Genomic DNA, 22,681 nt, shown 5'->3' on the forward strand with positions numbered 1-22,681 from the left:
CTGTGTTTAATTTATCAACCTTTTTAGATAGTTAGGGTTTCCCTTACACTCATGCCCCCTTAAAGCAATCCCAATCTATAAAGTCCAAAGGTTAATTTTGCCCAAGTGTTAAGTTTATTGACCTTTTCAAATTGGTGGGATTTCCTTTCCATGCATAACTCTCCCTTGGTATCTCCAATCCCCGAATTTCAAAATTTAATTATGCCTAAACTATTGGTGTTCACCTTACATTGATACCACTCCTTTGTCATTCTTGAGCCCCAACGCCCAAAAGCCTTCAAAAGCCTAAGTCCTTTTTTTGTTGAACTTTCAAACTTCTCCATCCATCCATCCCTGTTGGACTTGTCATTTCAATTGTCCCTTCCCCCAAAGTCTAACTTTCCAACATCCCATCATCCCAAGCATGCCTTTCCCTACAAGTCAAATTTCGAGATTTCAAAACTTCTCATACAATTGTGCCTTTCAAATTTGTCACCCTGATTGTGCTTTTTCATCAAGTCTAATTCCTCGACATTTCCCTTGGTCCACTCCGAAATCCGTCTAAGTCTTTTGGACTTTCAACAATTCCTTATTCCAGCATCTCTTTCCATACATCCCTGAAAGCCCTGATTGTGCTTTTTCATCAAGTCTAATTCCTCGACATTTCCCTTGGTCCACTCCGAAATCCGTCTAAGTCTTTTGGACTTTCAACAATTCCTTATTCCAGCATCTCTTTCCATACATCCCTGAAAGCCCGAAACTCCACTAATTTCTCTGTAATGTTTCTAAGAATCAGAATTTTAGCTTGTCTCATCCGTCATTACCAAATGTCTCCCCCCCCCCCAATAGGTATGGAAATCAAAGGGATCTCAATGGCCCAATAGTCTGACAAAACAAGAACAATGAGGTTTTTTGTTAGGACATTGAAGGATTGTATGCTCTCATCCTTGTGGCAAACACGTAAGGCAAGTTCCAATGGTCTAATAGTAAGGAGTGGCTCGATACTCTATCAACTCGCCCTATCTTTGTCAGAGGTTTTGCAGATTCTAATGCCATGGCCGATATGTAACTATAGGGACTTGCGATAAGAATATTAGCACTTGCATATTGTTCCGGGGGCAATAAAAGGTTTTGAGTGTCAAATGCGGTGGCGCTAAGTGCATTGACTCACCTAACTACTTGTGTTTGTTTTCCCAAAAACTCGTCACTCCTTTTCTGAATGGCATTAATGCCAAAGATGCCTACAAATAGAAAATGGTCTTCCATACTCCTTGGGAATGCAAAGCACACAATTCATGATGAATTTAAGTTTCGAAATGATTAAGACTCTGAAAAGACATGACAACTGCCTACAAATGCGAAGGATAGCAAATTTCCAAGGCCCTCACACAAGTTTACATGTTTTCTTTTCTAAGGACAAACTACAAAATGATATATAGAGATTTTTTTTCATTTCAAGGAGGTTCCGTCTCAATTTCTCTTTAGAGACTTGTGTGCTCTGCAACTCTATTATTGTAAACATGCTCCATGCCTTTGAATAAATAAAATCACTTTGTTTCACCTCTTCTCAGTTCTAATATGCTGTGTTAAATCTTCTTACCTTCATGTTTGAATGAGTTTTGCTACATTTCTATAGATATATGTTGCGTAACAATAGCTGCACAAACTATCATGGATTCCCTCCTCCCTCCTAATGACTGCTGAATCCCCTACCTCCATATCTGGCTATAGGAGCTACCGAATGGGGACCTTTGTGAGTTTAGGTGGTTTTGTTGGTCCTTTATGCTGTTATGAGCAAGGAGAAAACTCACTTAAAACTCAACACATCACCTCTTTTTCCTTTTTTGCATTCCTTTTATCTCTTTTCCCTGGGAAATGAGTAGAGTAGGATTAGTTTGTAGGTTTGATCTATGTTGGGTTGGACCAACACATGCATCTATGTTTAGTAAAAGAACCAGCCTTCTATGGAGGTTTGATCAACTACGAGGGTCCCACACCTAGAGATCATTGCCATTGTGTCACTAGAATGCTAAACTAGCTTCAACAAAGGTTGCAATTTCAAGTAATAGTTGCCAAAACAAGAAAATGAAGAGACAAAGGCACTAGTTTGCTTCAAATTCTCAAAGAATGACATTAGGTGGAACCACCACTTTTCACAAACTCGTGATGACAAACCACTGGGGTGTTTCCAGAACCATCAAACCAGATTTGAAATTGCTGCTTGTGTATAAATGGTGATTTTTCTTCAGGTTTTCAATGATATCATAGTGACAAAATTTACTAAAAGTGATTCATTTAATTTGTATGATCTATTTCAGGTCATACCTCCCTTCTTAGAGGAGCTTTTGGTCCCCCGAAAATTACACTAGAAATATAGGAGAATTTCTTCCTCCATATCTAAAACTTGTGTCCTTGTAACTAAAATACTCTCACACCAAGCTAACGTCCAGGAGTTAGGAAGTAGTGGTGCTCTATCACACTTTTAAACCTGCAATGAGGATTAAAGTTTCCTTGGTGTCCTTATCATAATCTCTCAATGGCAGTCACTTACCTTTACAACTTCCAATGTTAGCTGCAAATGACAACCCCTTACCATTAAATGGTGGTGAAGCTCTACAAATCTCAAGGGTTCATAATCTGCTCTGATGCCAAAACTGGTCCATGCGCTCATCAATTTCAAGCTTATAGAAATTAAAAACCAACTTAAAAGGACTGTGCTACTTATCTATGAAATAAATGACAGATAGAGAAGAATAATTCTATAGAAAAGAAAATGGACACATGGAATTTTATCCTGGAAAATCTCAATCTGGAGAAAAAAACAACTTGTGTTAGGAGCATGCACTTCTACCAACTCTTATTAGTAGTTAGGCAAGTACCATGAATTGGGAAGACCGTGTGGATAGCAATCTGCCCTTGATTCCAAAAATACATACTCTGTCAAACCATAGCTTCACATTACAATCGGAATCCTACGTTCAATGCTTACAACACTCAATAACTCCCACCAACTCAATTGCCTTCTTCAATTGTATTTATAGATGCCAAACAGCCCTCCATCAAACCACAAAAATGAAGAGACGAAATCGCCATTTCACTTCAAATTCCCAAAAATGATATCAAATGGAACCTTAGCTATTCACAGTCGGAACTGTCAGGTAGTTCAGGATTCATCACAGAAATTTTAAATTGCCACTTGTGTAGAAGCAGCAGTGCCAAAACTTATTGAAAATGATTTTAAGTGCCAAAACTTACTGAAATTGATTCCTTTATTTGTGTAATTCGTTTCATGTCAAGTATACCATTTAAATCCACATTAAAGTTCTGAAGCACCTAACGGAAAAGATGTTTGTCCCAAATCCAAGCTTGATCTCCCATCTAGAGAAGCAGAAATGAAGCCTCAAGCACAGCAATCCTGGGGCTGGAATATTGACAATAACTTGTTTGATATGGGTGTAGAGGCTGTCAGTTGATGCTGAGCAGTATTTTTCGTAGCTGTATGTAAATTTATTTTATCAACAGTTCAGCTTCTATTCAATGTCTGAAGAAAATGTCTGGGAAGTAATGACAAATAAGATAGCATACAAATTAGTAATTGGGAAACTATGTTTGTGTGCAGGGGTGTGTGGGTGCCCGTGTGTGTGTTTGTGTGTGTCAGAGAGAGAGGGAGAGTTAAGGGAAGATATCACACAAAATATATTAACAATATTTAGGGTGCTATTTTAGCAAGAACATTGTACATGCTACACACCAATCGGTTCTGTGAAAAGATTGCTTGATAATTAAAAGCTGACTTGTATAAGCCATATTAACAATATTTAGGCTGCTAAATTATCCAGAAATTTGAACTCATTAATTGGTTCGCATAAAACAATGGCATGTATTTCCTCCGATAGAATCCTTTGTAAGTATAGAGATTTTCAAAAATGATTCAATAAATGACCTATTATACAAAGAATGGTAAGACAAAATGCAATTTGGTCAGTACCATACCTTCATAGATGCCGGGTAAGGTGGTAATGGATCTGGAGCCTGTAAGTCGGTAGCTAAAATTAATCCCAATGCCTCATGCAGTGGGACTGTGACTGGTTCTAGACGTTTTGTAATGCTCAGGACCAAATTCACTGCATCCTCCACAGAGATCATTGAAGATGGAGGGCACATAGCTGCTGGATGAAATTTATTCTCCTCTGCCATGGGTAATATTTACAACTATACAAGAATTGAAATTGGCTGCCAAGTTTAACGAAAATCTGCAGGGATGGAGAACAAGTCAGTAATAAATACAAAATAATGCATTAGAAGCAAACTAGGCATTTCCATCGAGTCAAGGTTTATATTATCTAATAGCAAATAAACTATGTTTTAGTTCTTTGCTAACATAAGTTGCCAATAACAGCAATCCAATGTAAAATCCACAAGTCTTTTGTTTCCCATCAACAGCCAATCAATCGTTTGATACAAAGATTAAAATCAACCACAAGGAATATAGATTGTTAAGAAGAGCAATCCACTGTTCAATAACCAGTTATCTAATGCTTTGTTTGCGATCAATGGTCAACTGAACACTTTAATTAATAAGTTTGAAATATATCACAGCTCAAGGGTGGGGTCAAAATGTTATCTAGTCTAACTGGACCTAATGTTTACATTTGAGAGTAACAACTCCAATATTGAACAAAGATGATGTTAAAATATATAAATTCGCAACAAAAAAATTGAAATTTGTGCATTGGCAACTGATAAATTGTGAGAATTATTTCCCAAAAACCATTGATAAGAGCAATCACTATCACTGAGTCTTTGATATTTTTAACATTCTTATACTAATTTGGCTGGTCATTTATTGTAGGCTAGAAACAGTCTAAGAAACATCATGAAACAATTCAGGAATATAATGGCCCTGGCCATTTCATATTTTGTTGAATTAGCAGAGCCTAGGTCTTCCTTTGAGCTTGGTCATGATGTCAAAACTTAAGGATTGTAAATTTGAACAATGTTTTTAAGTAGAATTTAAAGAGTCCCCACAAGGGAGCACTAGCAATCCAAGTTGGGGAGATAGCTGACTTAAAATCAAAAAAATATGATTAGCTTTTCATCCTTTTAGGCTTAAGTTCAACAAAAGAACATCTACAAAGTAACCCTTAATATACTACTAAATAGCATTCAATGAAGTGACATTTAATAGACTTTTCAATCATAGTAGATCAAGAATAAGCTCTAGAAACATGAAAATCCATAACTAGGCTCATTTGACTTGCTCAAGGCCAGTTCGGAACTCTCCAACAACTAGACCACACAAAACCCTTAAGACCCTACTCACACAAGCCTATCTCCTATTAGGACTCCAAATTGTCCATAGATTCAACTTACAATGCCAAGTAGGTATACACCAACCCAAGGGATTTCATGACAACTCTATGGAGACTCCTCAACATGGACAAACCACCACTCTTCACCCTCCCATCCACCCCAAAGGTCATAAGAAGACCTAATGCTGCAATACTGTCTCACTGTGACAGTCACATACATTTAGGACAATCGTAATAATCTGAGCCATCTCCTCTCTCTAGGGCTTCCTAACACCTTCAAAGGTCACTAAGGACTCCCACACACCTTTTCCCAATTATCTTCCACTCACCAAACCCACTCAATACATCATATTCTCAAAATCTCAGTCCACTAGGTCTTTAGGACAGTCATATTCACAGTTTGAGGACAGTCATATAAATGATGAGTATTTTGGCCAATCAAGGGCCGCGATGTCTTGAATAAGGTCTGCACTAACCCCTCACACCCCTCTAAGCCTTCACCAACGTTTGGGAGTCCAACCTTTGCACACTTACCACCCAAACACCATCAATTCACTGTCAATTTCAGACTGAGACACAAAAACTCAGATTTGTGTCACCTTTGGCACATGCCATCTTGTGCATGGTAGCCTGCAAAGAAGGAAAGATAAAAATAAACATTTACAAGGGTCATCCCATCCAGTGGCATGGGATTTTGACGATGGGATGACCAAAAATTACATTACTTTATGTCACTGGATACCCTAGCAAGGGTTTGTGACAGTTTTTACAAAAACTTTGATAACTTGCTCAAAACAATATGAAAATGAATGAAACCAAAAACCAAAATTCAAGGATTCATTGCTCTTTCATGCCCAATAAGTTTCAGGTATCCACACAAAGTATTTCACAATGAAAAATGCTTGTTAACAGACTATAACGTCTGGGAAACTTGAGAAAATGCAGGGAAAGTTCAAAATTTCATTGATTATGCACCATTACATTAGCCAACCGACCCTTGGTCGATGAAATAAAGACATTTATAGGTTTTGCCATCCCTCCAACATCCATAACCACCTTTTGAATATCAACTAACATCAAATCACCCTTAATGCACTTTTTGCAACAAAACTTGCATTGACAACTTTTGTCAATATTGACAACTTTTACACAACTTGACTCCAAGCCCAAAATAGGACCTATATGACTTCAAAGCATCATGAATACATTCAAAGAAGTCCAAATATCCTTTATACATGATGAAATACCCCATTTGATGCCTTTAACACATTGCTACCCTATGATGACAATTTTGACAACATGAGACAATTAGGACTACATATTGGGCTCAAGCATTACAAATTGGTCTCAAGGACCTTATTACATGAAGAATGGTCTTTCAAAACCTTATTCCATCTTGACATGACATTGAAACTTGAAATAACTCATGATGGCCAAATTTGTTGGTTGCCAAAGACGGAACCTAAGAATAGACTACATCAAGGAAAAGTCTAATGGTGTGCTACGAAATACAGAACCCCTTGTGTTTCAATGATAAGAATGCATGGATTCTAATAGAAAGAAGCTATGCCCAGTTATATATTTCTCCCTTACTAATGCCAATCATATACTATGTTATCTAGATTACAATGTTTAAGGCTCAAGTAGCTCCTATCAACCTACTCTTAATGAGGTCCAAGACATATCGCCATTCATAAGTGGCCAAATAATCTTTTTTTAAGCCTTGATTCCCCTTCAAATATTCTAATTGTGTGCTAGTCAAATTATCCCTACATAACGCTTGTACAGCCATCTCTTTTTACATCTGATTAACATTGATAGTATATTTTTCCACTACAAGCATCATGCACAAGACAACAAATAAAGTTGAAAGAAGTATATCTAAAAAGTGACCCTGATGCCCATATATTGTATTATTGACTCTTGCTTCTCTTCATCATTATTAGAAACCATGATAATCAAATACGGTTCAAAACCTCAAAAATTAAAATACGAGACTTGGGCCATTCTGTCTACCTAGGCTGATGTCAAGGCAGCCTTTAAAGGTGATCTCCTAATTTTCCAGCCAACCACAGTCAACATTCCATGGCAATAAGACTTTCCCAAGTGAAAGAAGCTACAATATCGGTGTCTTTTATTTGTAAAGCCCATGGCTTCTTCTTTCCCTTAGTGCCCTTAGTGCCTTTTGCAATTGGTAATGTTGGTTGTCTCTACATATTGCCAGCATCTTTTACAAAAGGTTATGTCTAATGTTGACTTCCCAATATTTAGTCTAAATGAAGAAGGGGGATTGACCATTGTATTTATTTCATTATCTATAACTATTTATTTTCCTTTCCCAACCATGGCCAATGGCACTTGTTCAAAGCTAGAATTTCCACCAACAAAACAATTAGAAAAAATTGTGCCTAATGCAACACTCATGCTTTATTCCAGTTCTTGAATATGTTGAGGTTCTCCAAACTTAGCCAACTTTCCTTGAGTTGAAAACTTTAGAGCCAAAATGCAGCCTATATAGAATGAACGGACTAATTATTCCTTGTAACAATGAGTTTGATGATTGATCTCATAAAGACCTTAAAAGTAGTTTTTCAAATTGAGTTCAATTTCAACAAACTTTATTCGACACACTTCTTGCATAGGCCACACAATTAAATCTTCTTTAGGAAGAGATACCTTATAGAAATTCACAAGTTGGCAAGTGTGTGGAGAAATCTACCATAATCAATAATAGTCGTACAATATTAAAAATCAATTCCAAGAGCAATACTGAACTCAAAAAACCATATGGTCAAAGTGAATTTTTTTGGAAGAGATTGTATAGTGGAGAATATAATTGCCAAGAGCTGTCATATAGTCTAAAATGCATGTTGCAATTAGACATGTCTAACGATGAGAAGCAGGGTGAGATAACTACGTTGTATGATAAACAGAGAACAACACAACTTGTGTCATACGATGAATAAAGAGATGTTTCAATAGAGTCATACAATCGAATATATTTTCCACTAAACAATGTCATACAATAGGTGCAAAATACTCAAGTCATACAATAGGAACACATGTAACATATGCTTGTACAATAAAAACTTTTTAAAAAAAATCAGAATCTTTAATATGCTTCTCTTTGGTTGTTGTACAATGGCATCCTCAACCTATCATATTGCAAGTTCCTTGGGATGCCATACAGTGGGATTTTCAACTTGTCACATGGTAAGACAATTGACGAATCTATTGTTTATTTTTTTAATTTCTCTTTTCTTCCCATTGCAAACCATTAATTTTCCTTTTATTGTTTTCTCCTTTTTCCACAAGTGGGGCCTAACTATCGTTTTCTTTTATTTCAACCAATTTACGATGTTTTTGTTATTTTCCTCTAAAGTTCATTCTACTCTCACTTCAATGTTGTCTCGACATACACAAGAAGAATATGGTCCTTTATAACATTCATTAGTACAAGTAATCATTGTTTCCAACCCAAAAAATTTGTTAATATTATTACTTTGGTCATATCTTTATTACTTCTAAGATCTTTAGAGGCCTTCCATAAAATATCAAAATCAATTATGTGTAAGGTTTTTGGCATTCATTTATAAAGTGCTAACTACAAGTTATGTGCTCCATCCCACTCAAATGAACTATTCAAGGAATCACTCACTTCAATATAAGGTAAAGTTCACAGGACTTGAGATAGCATTGGAGAAGACCCTTCTAACTGATACTCCCTTTTGGCAACTAGAGCCACTTGATCATACCCTAGTTGTTCCACAATAGTACATGTTTTGTGACAAAGGATGCGCAATGATCCGAAGTAGTTAATTCTATTGGAAGTAGCAAGGAGCACTCACTTAAAACTTCAATGTACACACAAATCGTCTAGAGAGCCAATATATCCAAAACATAGGCCTACGTATTAAGTATGCATACACCAGCAGCAATATAATTTAATTCACTCTGCAAGAGGACCAAAAAAAAGCAAATTGGAATGTATATTGCACTCTAAAAAATGTTTCATCAAGTTGATCACTAAACCTAAATAGTACTACAATAGTACAACCATTTCACAAGTATTCTTATCATAAAATTTTGAGTCCACAACAACTTCAACATCCTCCAAATCTATTGTGTTGATCGTTTCTTGTGCTTCTTGTCAAAAGTGATAGACTTTTAATTTATAACCATTTATTGCATCCTTTATTATTGTTCCATCCAAATTTTCTAATGGTCCTAACCATATTACTTTGAACTTGCTTGGTTTTATCTCATTGTTGTCATTGTAGTTAGGTACTAGTGTACCAAGTTTTAAGTTTATTTTTTACAAATGTTTGTCCTACTAGCGTTTTCTTTTTTTTGCATCACTCTGATGGCCCATTACAATAGTATCCTTCATTCATCCAGCTTATTCAAAAAAAGTCTTTCCTTCAAGCTCTCATTGTCTCCTAACTGTTTTTCCGTACCAATTCTCAAGCTTGGCACCATGTACTCTATAAGGACCATTGCTTCTTGGTTGTCAATTAATTGAAATGATGTCTATCCAATGGTTACTTTGAATGTTGTTGTATAAGCCCATAGGACTACCATAAGATGTTCTTCCCAATTCATACCTTCAATCCCACTGGATTTTTGAATGACATTGATCAATACCTTATTTATCAATAGAGTACAAAAAATCCAAAATTAACTTGTCATAAATTGAAGCAAATGGTTAACGAAGTGTCTAGCTTTGTCACTTGCTATATATATAGGAATTCCAAAGTGGGTAACTATCTATTCACAAATAAACATTCTTGTGTTTGTTGCTTTGTTATCTAGTATAGCTTGTGCTTTGGCCCATTTCATAATGTATTGTGTTGCTACCACAATGTATCTGCATCTACAAAATTGACCACCTTTCAAGGGGACTATGAAGTCCATTCCCCAACAATAAAACAATTCTTGTAGTTGAGAGGAAAAGAGAGACATAAAATTTCTTTTGAGAGGTTTCTCCACTCGATGGTATGTGTCACATCCAACCACCCACTCCTGAGCATCAGTATAAAGTGTTGGCCACCATTGCCCTGTGAGGAGTGCCTTCCCTACAATGGCAATGAGCCCTATGTGGCCACCTAGAAGTCCCTCAAGTTCTTCTTCAAGTACACCTCTTCACACATTATGCATCTTGTCAAGATATGTCCAAGAGCCATTTTTATACAATGATTTGTTGATCAATTGAAATATCTTAGCCTTGAGTGTTAACATTCTCCTTTCTCCAAGTGGCATGTCCTTCAAAAATGTAATGTCCCCACAATTGTTTTCAATTAATTTCCAGTTACAACACAAGAACCCGTTAAGGATTAGAAATGGAATACAATAATACTGAAATTGTAACCCTTCCACTTTCTGGTCACCAAGAGCCCAATATGGGAAGGTGAGAGCATACAGTGTTGAGGGGATCGTTAGCTTCAAACAACTGGAAATATTACAATGCTTGGGCAGCAAGTCAGCCCCTTCCGCTTATCCAGTGGGTGATAGAAATGCAAATAACAACTTGGCGGTAAACCAACCAATGACAACCCAAGAAACTGAAATAGCAATCACTCAACCGCTTATCCAGCGAGAGGACTAGAAATGAAATTACAAATCAACTCTACTGCTTATGCAGCGGGAAGACAGTATTACAATATTCAAAGTAGGCGGCAAAGCCAGCCTCTTCCACTTATGCAGTGGGACTAAGAGTAATAATCCAATTAGATAGTTGTTAGTACTACTAACCAGCTTTACAATGCACAATATGGATTACAAATTAAGAAAAATCACTATTCCAAAGATAGGCGGCGAGGCCAGCCTCTTCCACTTTGCAGTGGGTCTAAGAAAGATCAATAGAAATTGTTGTTAGTACTACTACCAGCATTACAGTATGAATCATAGAAGATAAGAATGAAGAACCAACAGTTGCAAACAATTACCAAGATCTTTCTCTCCACACCAAAGAACCTACACACCCTAAAACCAACTCCACACAAGAAGACACTCCAAAACGGAAAATCTCTAAATCTAATATACTCCCAGCACGCTGAAAACACACAGACCAGCAACACCAAATCCCACTAAAACACTCACAACTCACCCAATTCTTAACCAAATGACATGAAACTGAAAGCATATGATCACTAGGAGGTAGGCGATCAATCCTAGGACAACAAAACATGACAAACTGAACCCAATAATTTATGCATGCATCCCAAAGCACTCAGCCACATGGTATGGCCAGCTATGGTACGATTTTGCAAAAAATAAAATCCCAAACACCATTTTAGACTCTGCAAACTCACAAAATGAATCGCCCAAACCACAAAAAGAGATAGAAGAAATACCTAGAACGAGAACAATGACACACTGAGACCTGCAACCAAGAATCTACTTCAGCAAACTCCACGACCAGCAACAAGAACAATAAAAAATCCACACAAATCTTCACCACATTGAGTCCAATTTGCTCCTCTGGATGAGAAACAGTCATACATTCAGCTAGGCACTATCTCTCAAACACGAAACTAAGGCACTAGGAGGTATGCATTCCTCGAAGTAAGAGTCTGACAGCATTTTGGCAACACTTTGTTATCAAAGCAATAATGGATACCAATACAAGAGCCCAACACTCTTTTTATAGCTTTTTGTGTCTCCAAATTCAAATTCACATTCCCTCCAAATGGACGCCAAACCCAAATGCACATTCACTTCATATTATTTTGAAATTTAAATTTCATTTCTCCTTTTCCCCAAATCGACCTTCACTAAGAGGCAAATATACTTTATACAAATATCAATAAAGCATAATTAGGCATCCAAAGGTGATAAAGTGCATTATATTATAAAATCGACTTATTCCTCCTTAAACGTCCAATATGAATAAGTGAAATACATTGCAAAATTAACTTATTTCTCCCTTAGGAGTCCATTATGCCTTAGCTAATATTTCACTTAATAATACATTTTTCCTCAACAAGGAATCGCCCAACATAAGCACTTGTTTACACATTTTTAAAGATTAAAATCTTTAATAAAATATTTTTAAGATGGACACCCCCAAAAAGAAGAAATAACTTAAGTCATTTAATTAACAAGGTTGCATGGGTACGGGGCTACTTGGAGACGTTGGAGACTGGTACTGGTACCGGTATGGCTATTTTTTCAAAATAGGAGACGGGGTACTTGGAGATGCCAATTTTATTTTTTTTAATTTAATAATTTATAGAAAAAACTGAAAATATAATGACATTGAACTTTCAAAACAAGGATTATCATTAACTTCGAGGTTTAGGTACATAAATGTCAAATGAGTGAAATCAAAATGTCATACAATCATTGTAATATTTTATCAAAAAAATTTGATAAATTCAAAGACAAAAATATTATAATTATAAAATATAATATTATAAAATTATAAATATTAAAAATAAAAAATTTAAAACTAAAAAGTAAAAATTTATTAATTTGTAATAACTAATATTAAATAGACTAATAGTTTATATCAGTAAAAATATTAAATATTAATATATTTAATACTAGTTATTACAAATTATAAATTAATAAATTATTAAATTAAAAAATTTAAAAATTAAATATTTAAAACAAATTTAAAAGTTAAAATTAAACTTGTGCTTTGTAAATTTTTTTATACATTCACAGTTTATATACTGTGAATGATCATCGCAGATATTTAACTATGAATTTATCTGCGATGATCATTCACAGTTTATATACTATGAATGGATCACAGAAAAAAATTTGCGATTCATTCACGGTATATAAACTATGAATATCGTGAATAATGATTCTGGATTAGCAGAGACGAAAATCGGGAGGAAATCACAAAATGAAAAACGCCCAAAATTATTAAGTAATATATACATAATCGTGTAGCCTACTGTGTGCTCGGAAATATTTATCAAACCCTTTTCACGTTGTTCGCCTACAAAACCCCTTCGCGCGGCATACAAATGGCTACGGATGTATTTTGAGGCACAAAAAAAATCGCGATTTGGGTTTTTGATTTTTTTTCAGCCGGGATTCATTGGGAAACTTACACACGACTCCCGCCCACGTCTCCCAAAAGTACCAACGAACCCTAAGACGCCTTCGGTAGTGAATACACGAACTCGTACCAGGTGGTCAGGGAGACGTTTCCCTGCAACCTAGTTAATTAATAAATGACTAGGTCCATTTGATCATATAATCAAGCTGAAGAAGTTGAATCCAATTTGCTTGCCAAAAATAGAACTGAATCTTTGGATCATCATGCCAAGCTGGGCTGCCATAAATAGCCTGTGTTGCACTGGCTCAACCCAAAACCCTAAAAATAGTAAGTGTCTCCAAATTCCGTTAGGGTACAAACCGGGAAGCAACTGTCAATTCCTAAAAATAGCACTTACTAAAAATAGCATACTGCTAAAAATAGTGTCCAAATGCAATTTAACCACATATTGAGCAACTATCACAACTCACAACTTACTAAAAATAGTAAGTTCAAAAAAGTCTTCAGATTCGTTTGCATGTCACACCATCGCGAGGCACTCTGAAAAACCCAAAAAAGTAAGCTGCTTTCACCTCCACTTACTAAAAATAGTAAGTTTGCCAAACTCCGCTGCTAGCTATGCATGTACCATCATTGCGAAGCTTTCCGAAAACCCAAAAAGAATCCAGAACCCAAACTGACAAACCCCAACATGCAGGCCATCAAAAATGCCGAAACATCCTCCTAGAAAATAGGAAACCCTAATTCTGCCTCTGATTGACCAATGGGTCTCACAATTGGCCAACAGACCCCAAAACAAACTAGAACGGAAAAGGGGACATTACAAAAAATGAGCAAATCAAGAGATATTCCCTAGTCTTTCCATTACATATCTGTACTGCCACTATCTAGAACAGATAAGCATTAGAAATGTCTTCACTGACCCCACCCAAAGGTTCTCCTAACTTGGATTGGTCTGAGGCGAGGATACCTGTTAAGGGTGAGATGTAGGAGTTACTTCACATAAAAAGATTCTCTACAATAATGTGGCTCTTCCCTAGTCATACAATTATTTTAACTGTAAATTCTTGAAGAAATAGCAACCCTCTATTTGCTCGACCATGGATGATTGGTTTATTTATTGGACACATTGATGCTTGATGATCTACATAAAAAGTAACCAAGTAGTGTCAAAACTTTTGTACTACATAAGCCATGCAAGGGCCTCCCTCTTTGTAGTACAATAAATTCACTCTACATGTGACAATAATTTACTTGCAAAGAAAATTGGATGGTCTAGCCCTTGAGGCCCTACTTGTGCAAAGGCAGCACTAAAGGCAACGTTAGAAGCACTTACATGCACATGAAATTCTTTATACCAATTTGGATAGGCCAAAATAGAACTTATAAGTCGTATTTTCAATTTATTAAAAGCACACTCCTATTCTTCCAACCTTACAAACAGCAATTCTTTCCTTGTTAGCATATCCTTGGGTGTGAAATTTGAGCAAAGGATTAATGAACCAGCAATAGTAGCCCATATGGCCCAAGAATGACCTTATCCCTATGACATTCTTCAAGATTTTCATTTCTACAATAACTCTTACTTTGTTTAGGTTTGTATATAATCTAGCACCATGTGATGACCCCTACGGTGTCACCTAATGTACACTTTATTCAACACACCAATAATAATAAAAGCATATATTATGAAGGAGCAATTATTAAAATAATGTTAATAAATTAAATAATGTTAAAATATTGCAAAAAGAAATAAATCATTAAAAATTTATATATTAAATAAGGTTATTATAAATGTAATGTATTTAATATATTTAATAATAAAATGTATTTAATATATTTAATACATTAAACCATGTAATGAATTTAATATATTTAATAATGGAATGTATTATCGAATGAATATAGTTAAATGCAATTAAAGATGTATAGGACAGCGGCTACCTTCCGGTCACACCCCTCCGCGGGAAGTGGTGGGACGGTAGTCGCAGCCTGGGCTGCGACAACCGTCACACCCCTTCCTGCGAAGGGACCCGTGGAGGGACGCAACCCTGGGCTGCGACAACCGTCACACCCCTTCCTGCGAAGGGACCCATGGAGGGACGCAACCCTGGGCTGCGACAACCGTCACACCCCTTCCTGCGAAGGGACCCATGGAGGGACGCAACCCTTCCCCTCCACGGGGTATAAGGTTAACAACCACAGCAAGGGAGTGGGGAGGAGGTGACGAAGAGAGGAAGTCTGCAAACTGCCACGGCGGACTGCGAACAGCAAACAACAAACTACAAACTGGGAATTGCTACTGCGGGCTGCGAACAGGTAAGTGTTATCTACTAGCCACAGGGGTAAATATATGTGTGTGGACGTGTGTGCCACACACACACACATATATATTACTAAATAGTCTGCCATACATAAATACATACCATTCCTTTAACAAGAACTATAGTAGGATAGTAATATTATCTCATGTGTATGTAGCAATGAATATAGGTATGTATGTAGAATATTTATACGTATGTAGGATCATGTAAATGTAGGCTTAATTTATGAATTGAAAAATGATAATGAATTGTAGAATGTTATATGAATAATGTGGCTATATAATGGAGGCTATTGGGAGGAAATTCCCTTAGCCAAATTCAGGGATTATAATAATCCTTGGTAGGCAGTATATATTGAGTATCTATATGCATATATGTTATGGCTTGGGTGACAAAGGTTCATCCAAGAAGAGACGGATCTGGCCGGTCCTCTCTAGTAGACTTGGATGATGAGATGCATCATCCAAGGCAAGGAATTGATCATATATGATGGTCTTCCTTGGTAGGCTTGGATGTAAGATGTTACATCCAAGACAGGAATCGAATTATCCTTCGATTTCCTGGTATGGCTTGGAACCCAGATGGGTTCCAAGAAGGCGAGCTCCGAAGGACATGTCCCAGCACTACACTCGTATCCTTTTTATTAAATAAGAATTGAGATTAGTTTTAATTAAATAATTGAAGTTTAATTGCAAATTAGATTAGTTACATATATATATTTGTTGCATTCTAACAGTCTGTTTTGCAGGTCAGTGATCTCTAACTAGTAGGGACACTACACACTACAAGCAATGTACCCAAGAAGCTTCCCCGGTGAGACCATGACCTAACATTTCTTTGGATTTAATGCCCACCTCGTGTAATATTCCCATCCAAGTTCTAACACAAAACAAGAAAAAAGAGTATTGTATGGTCCACGCATGGCAGGCCCAAGACGTTTCTATTTTAATTAGTTAACAATTTAAGATTGATGCAAAGGGAAGGAAGAAATGGATCAAATCAACGTATAAATCACTCCTTTGATGATAACATACATAGTCACAAACCTAGAAAGGATAGCTCACCCGTTGCCTAAGCTTTTATGGATCATTACTGTATGTAGTAGCATGTTTATTTTTATCTTAAACATACAACTAATTATCCATGCTTATTGTCATGAAAATATATGTTGATCTCCTTGCTACCAAAAATTGGACTATATTTTACATTTATGATAAATATTATATGATCTTCGGCAAATGACAAATACATAATATTATGTTCTTTCTTTGCACCGAAAATCAAGATTAATTGATTACCATGTTACTAACTATATTGTTTCTTCTATGCTGAGATTATGCCTTCAAAACATATGGTGCAAGTGCTATTACATGGATGGTGCAATACCTTAATAAAAAGGCTATCTTCTAAGTTCTATGTGCCTTTGAATCAAAAGGGTGAAATATGGAAGTAGCTCTTGAAGAATCAATATGGCTTTGAAGATTCATGGAAGAGCTCCAGTTGGATACATGTTAAAGTACCATCTTACTTCTTACTCTTTCCAAAGAATATCATTTCTAAAGATCAAAATGAACATTGAAGATCATGGGCACCTCACTCAAGTGAAAGTATTCCATAATAAAGGCACTTTGAAGATCATGGGCACCTCACTCAAGTGAAATCATTCCATCATAAAAGCACATTGAAGATCATGGGCACATTCTATATATAGGAATCATAGCCATCACTTTGAAATCCTATGTCCAATGATTGGTTTTTTAGTGATGCCATTTGAGGGGAGTGTACATGACACCACCTAGTGGATAAATCCTATATGTAAGACCTAATAAGAATAAGACCTTTAGGCATTATATACTCCAAATTAAAATCAATGCTTGGCCTTAGACAATGCCATTGAGGGGGAGTATGCATGTCAATGATACCAGCTAATGGCTAAATCTTGTTTTCAAATACTATTGGTAGGCACAAGTAAGTCCTAATAGGTATGAAATAAGACCTATGTAGGCATTAGTAATTATTTTAAGCCTGCAGGTAGGCATATGTAAGTCCTTTTTGTTTTAAATACTGCAGGGAGGCATTAGTAAGTCCTACAGGCACATTTGTGCTCAAATCCTACAGGCATATTGTAAATTCTTCTCCTTGTAAATCTTTCACTTGTAAAAGCATTGTATTAAGTCCTACAAGCACATTTGTATTAAGTCCTACAGGCACTATGTAATGAACCTGGGGAGAGGCTAATTTGAGAAGATTGCAGCTCCAATATAATTTTTGAAGACCTCATAGCATCATTTTTTAAACACTAGGATTATAAATTATGACATGATGACTTTCATGTAGTCCGAAATGCATGATCTTCATGTTGGCATATATTTGTGTCCTTGTTTATCACTCTTAAAGAAGACCTACGTTACAAGGGTACTTCATTAAGAAGATGAAATATGCCCCTTAATTTATTTATTTTATTTTTTCCCAATTACAATCAACACCAACACCTGTTAGGGTTAGATAATGAAAATCAAATACTGCTGAAAGTAACCCTTTCACTTTCTCATCACCGAGAGCCCAATGTGAGAAGGTGAGAGCATACGGTGGTAAGGGGATCGTTAGCTCAATAAATTGCTTGAAATCGTTAGCTCAATAAACTGTTGGAAATTATTATTCAAATACAATACTAGGCGGCAAGCCAACTCCTTCCGCTTATCTAGCGGGTGAAAGAAACTTCTGCAGTAGTTTGGCGGTGCAACCAGCCAATTACAAGATTACAAGAACTGAAAGTAAAAGCAATCACTCGACCACTTATCCAGTGGGAGGAATGAAAATGAAATTGCAATCAACTCAACCGCTTATGCAGCGGGAGGACAGTGTTACAATAATTAAGAAAGGCGACAAGCCAACCTCTTCCACTTATGCAGTGGAACTAAGAGCAACAATCCAAAATAGATAGTTGTTAGTACTACTAATCAACTTTACAATGCACAATATGGATTTTCAGATTAATAGATATCACTGTCCAAAGATAGGGGGCAAAGCCAGCCTCTACCACTTATGCAGTGGGACTAAGAGTAATCAAGAGAAATTGCGGTTAGTACTACTAACCAGCATTACAGGATGAATAAGAATGGATATTCAAGTGCTAATAACCAGACCAACAGCTGCAACTAATTACCAAGACCTTTCTCACCACACCAATGAACTCACACACCTGAAAACAACTCCAACCTCAAAAAACAGAATCTGATATAAATGAACAGCAGGCTGGAAATGCAGACCAGCAACACTAAACCCCCACAAAACACTTCTATCTCGCTCAAATCACACCCAAACAACCTCTAAACACACTCAAAAGGACCCAAGGCATAAAGAGACTAAGGCAAAACTGAGAAAATAGCACTAACAATGCACAACCACATAACACACAATCCAAAGCACCTCCCAGCATAGGGCGTTTACAATAGAAAGTTCGAATTGCAAGATAAAATCCATTACTCCAAAATAAACATTAAAATCTTAAATGAGAAATCGCCCAAGCCATAGGAAAAGGGCAAGCAAATACCCAGAACCATCAACAAACCACATAGAGACTTATGAGCAACATACACCTTCAGCTACACTAGAAAACAGCAACCTGGAAACACACTAACAGCGCTCCAAAAATCTGAAAACCACAAAAATCTTCATCTTCGTTGAGCTCGATCTACTCCTCTGGTTGAGAAACAATCACAAGATCAGCTAGGTGCTATCTCTCAAGCACGAAACTGAGAGCACTAGGAGGTATGCATCCCTCAAATCAAGAGTCTGACAGTATTTCGCCAGCACTTCGTTATCATAGCAAATGGATACCAAAATGAGAGCCTGTTGATGCATCTAAAGTCGCATCGCTGCAACTCTATCAGGCCAACGCAGAATAGAATGATCTCGCCGAGTATCCCATCCTCTCTTGTATAAGGAAGCCCAAATCCTGTTTTTAATCGATCAAAGGGGGCAACAAGAACAGTGCAATCTCCAAGGGATAAAGGATTTTCAAACCGGAGACATTCATTTAGGCACCCAATTCTGGCGCAGCCTAAGACGAACACCTGCAGTTGAACTAAGCACAGTATGGGTTCAGACTAACCATGCACAGTGACCTACAATCAGCAGGTCACCAATGGTATTAACCTGAAATGCATCAAATACCCCTGCACACTTCACCATTAAAATCCCTGCACTCTAATCAACCAACTGAAGGGAAACCATGCAAACATAAGAAAACAAAGACAACAAACACCATGATTCAATGTTCATATATTTGCTTCAATTGCCATTACAACAATTTTTGCAGCAATTCTACTCCATTCCTAACTACTAAAATCTAACTTTCTACAAAACTCTAACATATTATAACTAAAATCTAACAATCTAACCCTAAAAAACTAACTCTTTACAAAAGAAAGGCCTCTTCCTTTTATAGATTTTACAATTCGAACCGGTGGTCAGGATGGACTGCATCCAAGGGTTGCAATCTGCCTTCCAGAAGCTAGCAGCGTTAACCCATGCCCACTCAATTCTCAGTTATCCTCCCAGCCATTATCTCAACTACCTATCACTGTTTGGATACAATTTGGGTCTATCTGGTAGTTGGAAATAGCTGACCTATGTCCCCTCACTTTGAATTCATTAGACGGGACCCACAGGCAGCTTTACATTAAACAATTTCAGTTTTCAAAACTGAATTTCAAGAATATCTTTCAGCTGTGCATTTCTCGAGAATGTATAGACTTGTAAAATTCTGAATGTTCTTCAGTATTTGGTCCCGGTGGTTCACGTGGTGGCTCGCATCTCCATGCTTCGCTTTGGCGCTCTGTGGTGCGATCCTGCATTTCCTCTTCTTTGCTTCCCGTCTTCGCTTGCGATCCTTCCTCGATTTGCGTTAAGTCGTCACTTTAGCTCCTCCTGATGTCGTCAATCTGCAAACAATCAATTCCACCTTTAATCAATCAATTTGACAAATACTAAATTTAACTTTAAACGATGTCGGGTTTCATCTAAATGGAGTTCGGGTTTGAGAAGCTCTTTGTGAGATGTATCTTTTAAATGTCTCTCCTCAAACGTGAATTCCAATCCTTCGTCCTAATTCGCTCTCCAACTTAGACGAAATTTAGGCCCGAGAGGTGAACTGGGAGATGTTAAGTTCAAGCATATCCAATTTCAGACGCTTCACCTAAAATGTGAGATTTTGGCTTCGTATTCTCTTTATTACAAATCTCGGGCTACCAAGCCGAATTGCGCGATTATCTTTTTGTGTTTTTAGACACCTAATTTCGCCGCATGAAAGTTCAGGCTTTTGGGATAGGAATGGGCGATTATGGTTTAAGTTAAAATGCTCTTTCATAGCACTTTCGGACTATTTGGTCCTCATGTGCGATTTTAAGCTTTTTCGGCCTGTTTGATCTTTATTCGTAACCTTTTGCAAACTTTGGGCTGTTGAGAATGAATTGTGCGATTCCTCCCTACACCTACTTTCTCAAATTCAGGCCCTTTGACAATTTGGTGCAATTTTACCTTTGGTGAATTTCGGGTCAAATAGGGAAGATGCACGATTTTACACTCGTCATATCTTTTCGGCTAAATTGAATCTATGGCGCAATTTTGACCGTTAGTTATCTTCAGTATTTGGAATCATTTGGCAAGATTTCTCTTTTTCGGCTCAGTTCACAATTTTGTGAGATTGACATTCTCGGGCAAGTTGGATGATATTGTGCGCTTTTTCCTTTAGAAGATTTCGGCCTAGTTCACGATTTTGTGAGATTGACATTCTCGTTTATCTTCGGCTTATGAGTTGATATCGTGAACTTGTAGACTTTGGGCCTTTCAACGTTTTTGGGCGATTTTGTCTAACTCTCCATTTTCGGCTCATTTAGCTGGTTTTGTGCGAATATGTCTTACCAAATTTTCGGCCATTTAACTGTAATCGCGCGATTTTGGCTCCTTAGTTTTAAACGCCCATTTTCTCCCCTGGGCAATTTTTAACTTTCAGGTATTTTCCTCCTACTGTGCGAGTTTAGAAATATGACGATTTTCGGGCAAATGAAGTGTTTTAAACGATTTCTTGAGGTTTGAAGTTTTTGGCTTATTTACCTAGTTTGAGCGATTTAAAGTCTTTGAAGTTTTCGGCCTATGAGGAGAAATCGCGCGATTTTCACCTCTGTGACTTTTCAAGCCAAACAAGAAGACTTTGGCGCGATTTGGACGGTTAGCTATTTCGGCCCCTTGCCTTCACTTTTGCGTGATTTTGGAGTTTTAAAGTTTTCGGCCTTAAAGAAGAGCATTTCGAGTTTTACCTTGCATTTCGGCTGTTTGGGCTGATTCGTGAGTGCTTCTACTTGTCTCATTTTTGGCAAGTTGAGCCTTTTGTGCGATTTTGGGGGTCTGTGGGCGACATAGCACTAAAACTCGACATTGAGCGGGTTTCTGAGCGATTTAAACTCTTCTGAAGCTTTTGGATACCCCGTGTGTTGACTTAGCTTAATGCGAGATCGCTTCTCTCTTCTAACGACGTAGATAGACACAAAATGAGGGTCCCCTGTGAAGCAAAGGGGCGAGGTGTGCTTAACGCACAACAGAGCCCAAGGCCTGTATTAATAACTTTTCAGCAAGCCAAATTCAAATTCAAATTCATCCCAAATGGCACCCAAACCAAATGCACTTTCATTTCATCCTCATTAGGCGTTGCATTTCATTTTATTTCCTTTACACAAGTTCGCCCAACTCACATTCACCCTTAATCGCCATTTTTGATAAATATAAGACGCCCAACAATGACTTCCAAATAATAATATAACTACGGCAACTTACTTAGAAAATCGCCCATCTTGCCCTCAGTTATATTTTAATTATTAACACCATGTCGACCCCTTGATTTATATACAAATTTCGCCTAGACCATGGAGAAAAAATAAAGTATTAAAAAATACTTCCTCTTCCGAATACTAAATACTGCCAAAATGAGCTGAAGCCAAAGTACTGAACTGCATTGCAGAAAATAGTCATCTGAGCCGAGTTGCAGAACCCCT

At 37.1% G+C, this 22,681-nt stretch overlaps 1 protein-coding gene across 1 annotated transcript in view; it reads right to left on the reverse strand.

The window, feature by feature from the left end:
- The window catches only part of LOC131042433 (molybdopterin biosynthesis protein CNX1), a 202,917-nt gene that overhangs the window by 170,425 nt on the left and 9,811 nt on the right, over positions 1-22,681 (reverse strand). Inside the window, exon 2 of the mRNA XM_057975702.2 lies at positions 3,973-4,232. Coding sequence (XP_057831685.2) covers positions 3,973-4,176 — 204 coding nt within the window. The 5' untranslated portion in view covers positions 4,177-4,232. The remainder of the gene's footprint in view (positions 1-3,972; positions 4,233-22,681) is intronic.

Source organism: Cryptomeria japonica, chromosome 1 (genome assembly GCF_030272615.1).
Source record: "Cryptomeria japonica chromosome 1, Sugi_1.0, whole genome shotgun sequence".
Taxonomy (NCBI): domain Eukaryota; kingdom Viridiplantae; phylum Streptophyta; class Pinopsida; order Cupressales; family Cupressaceae; genus Cryptomeria; species Cryptomeria japonica.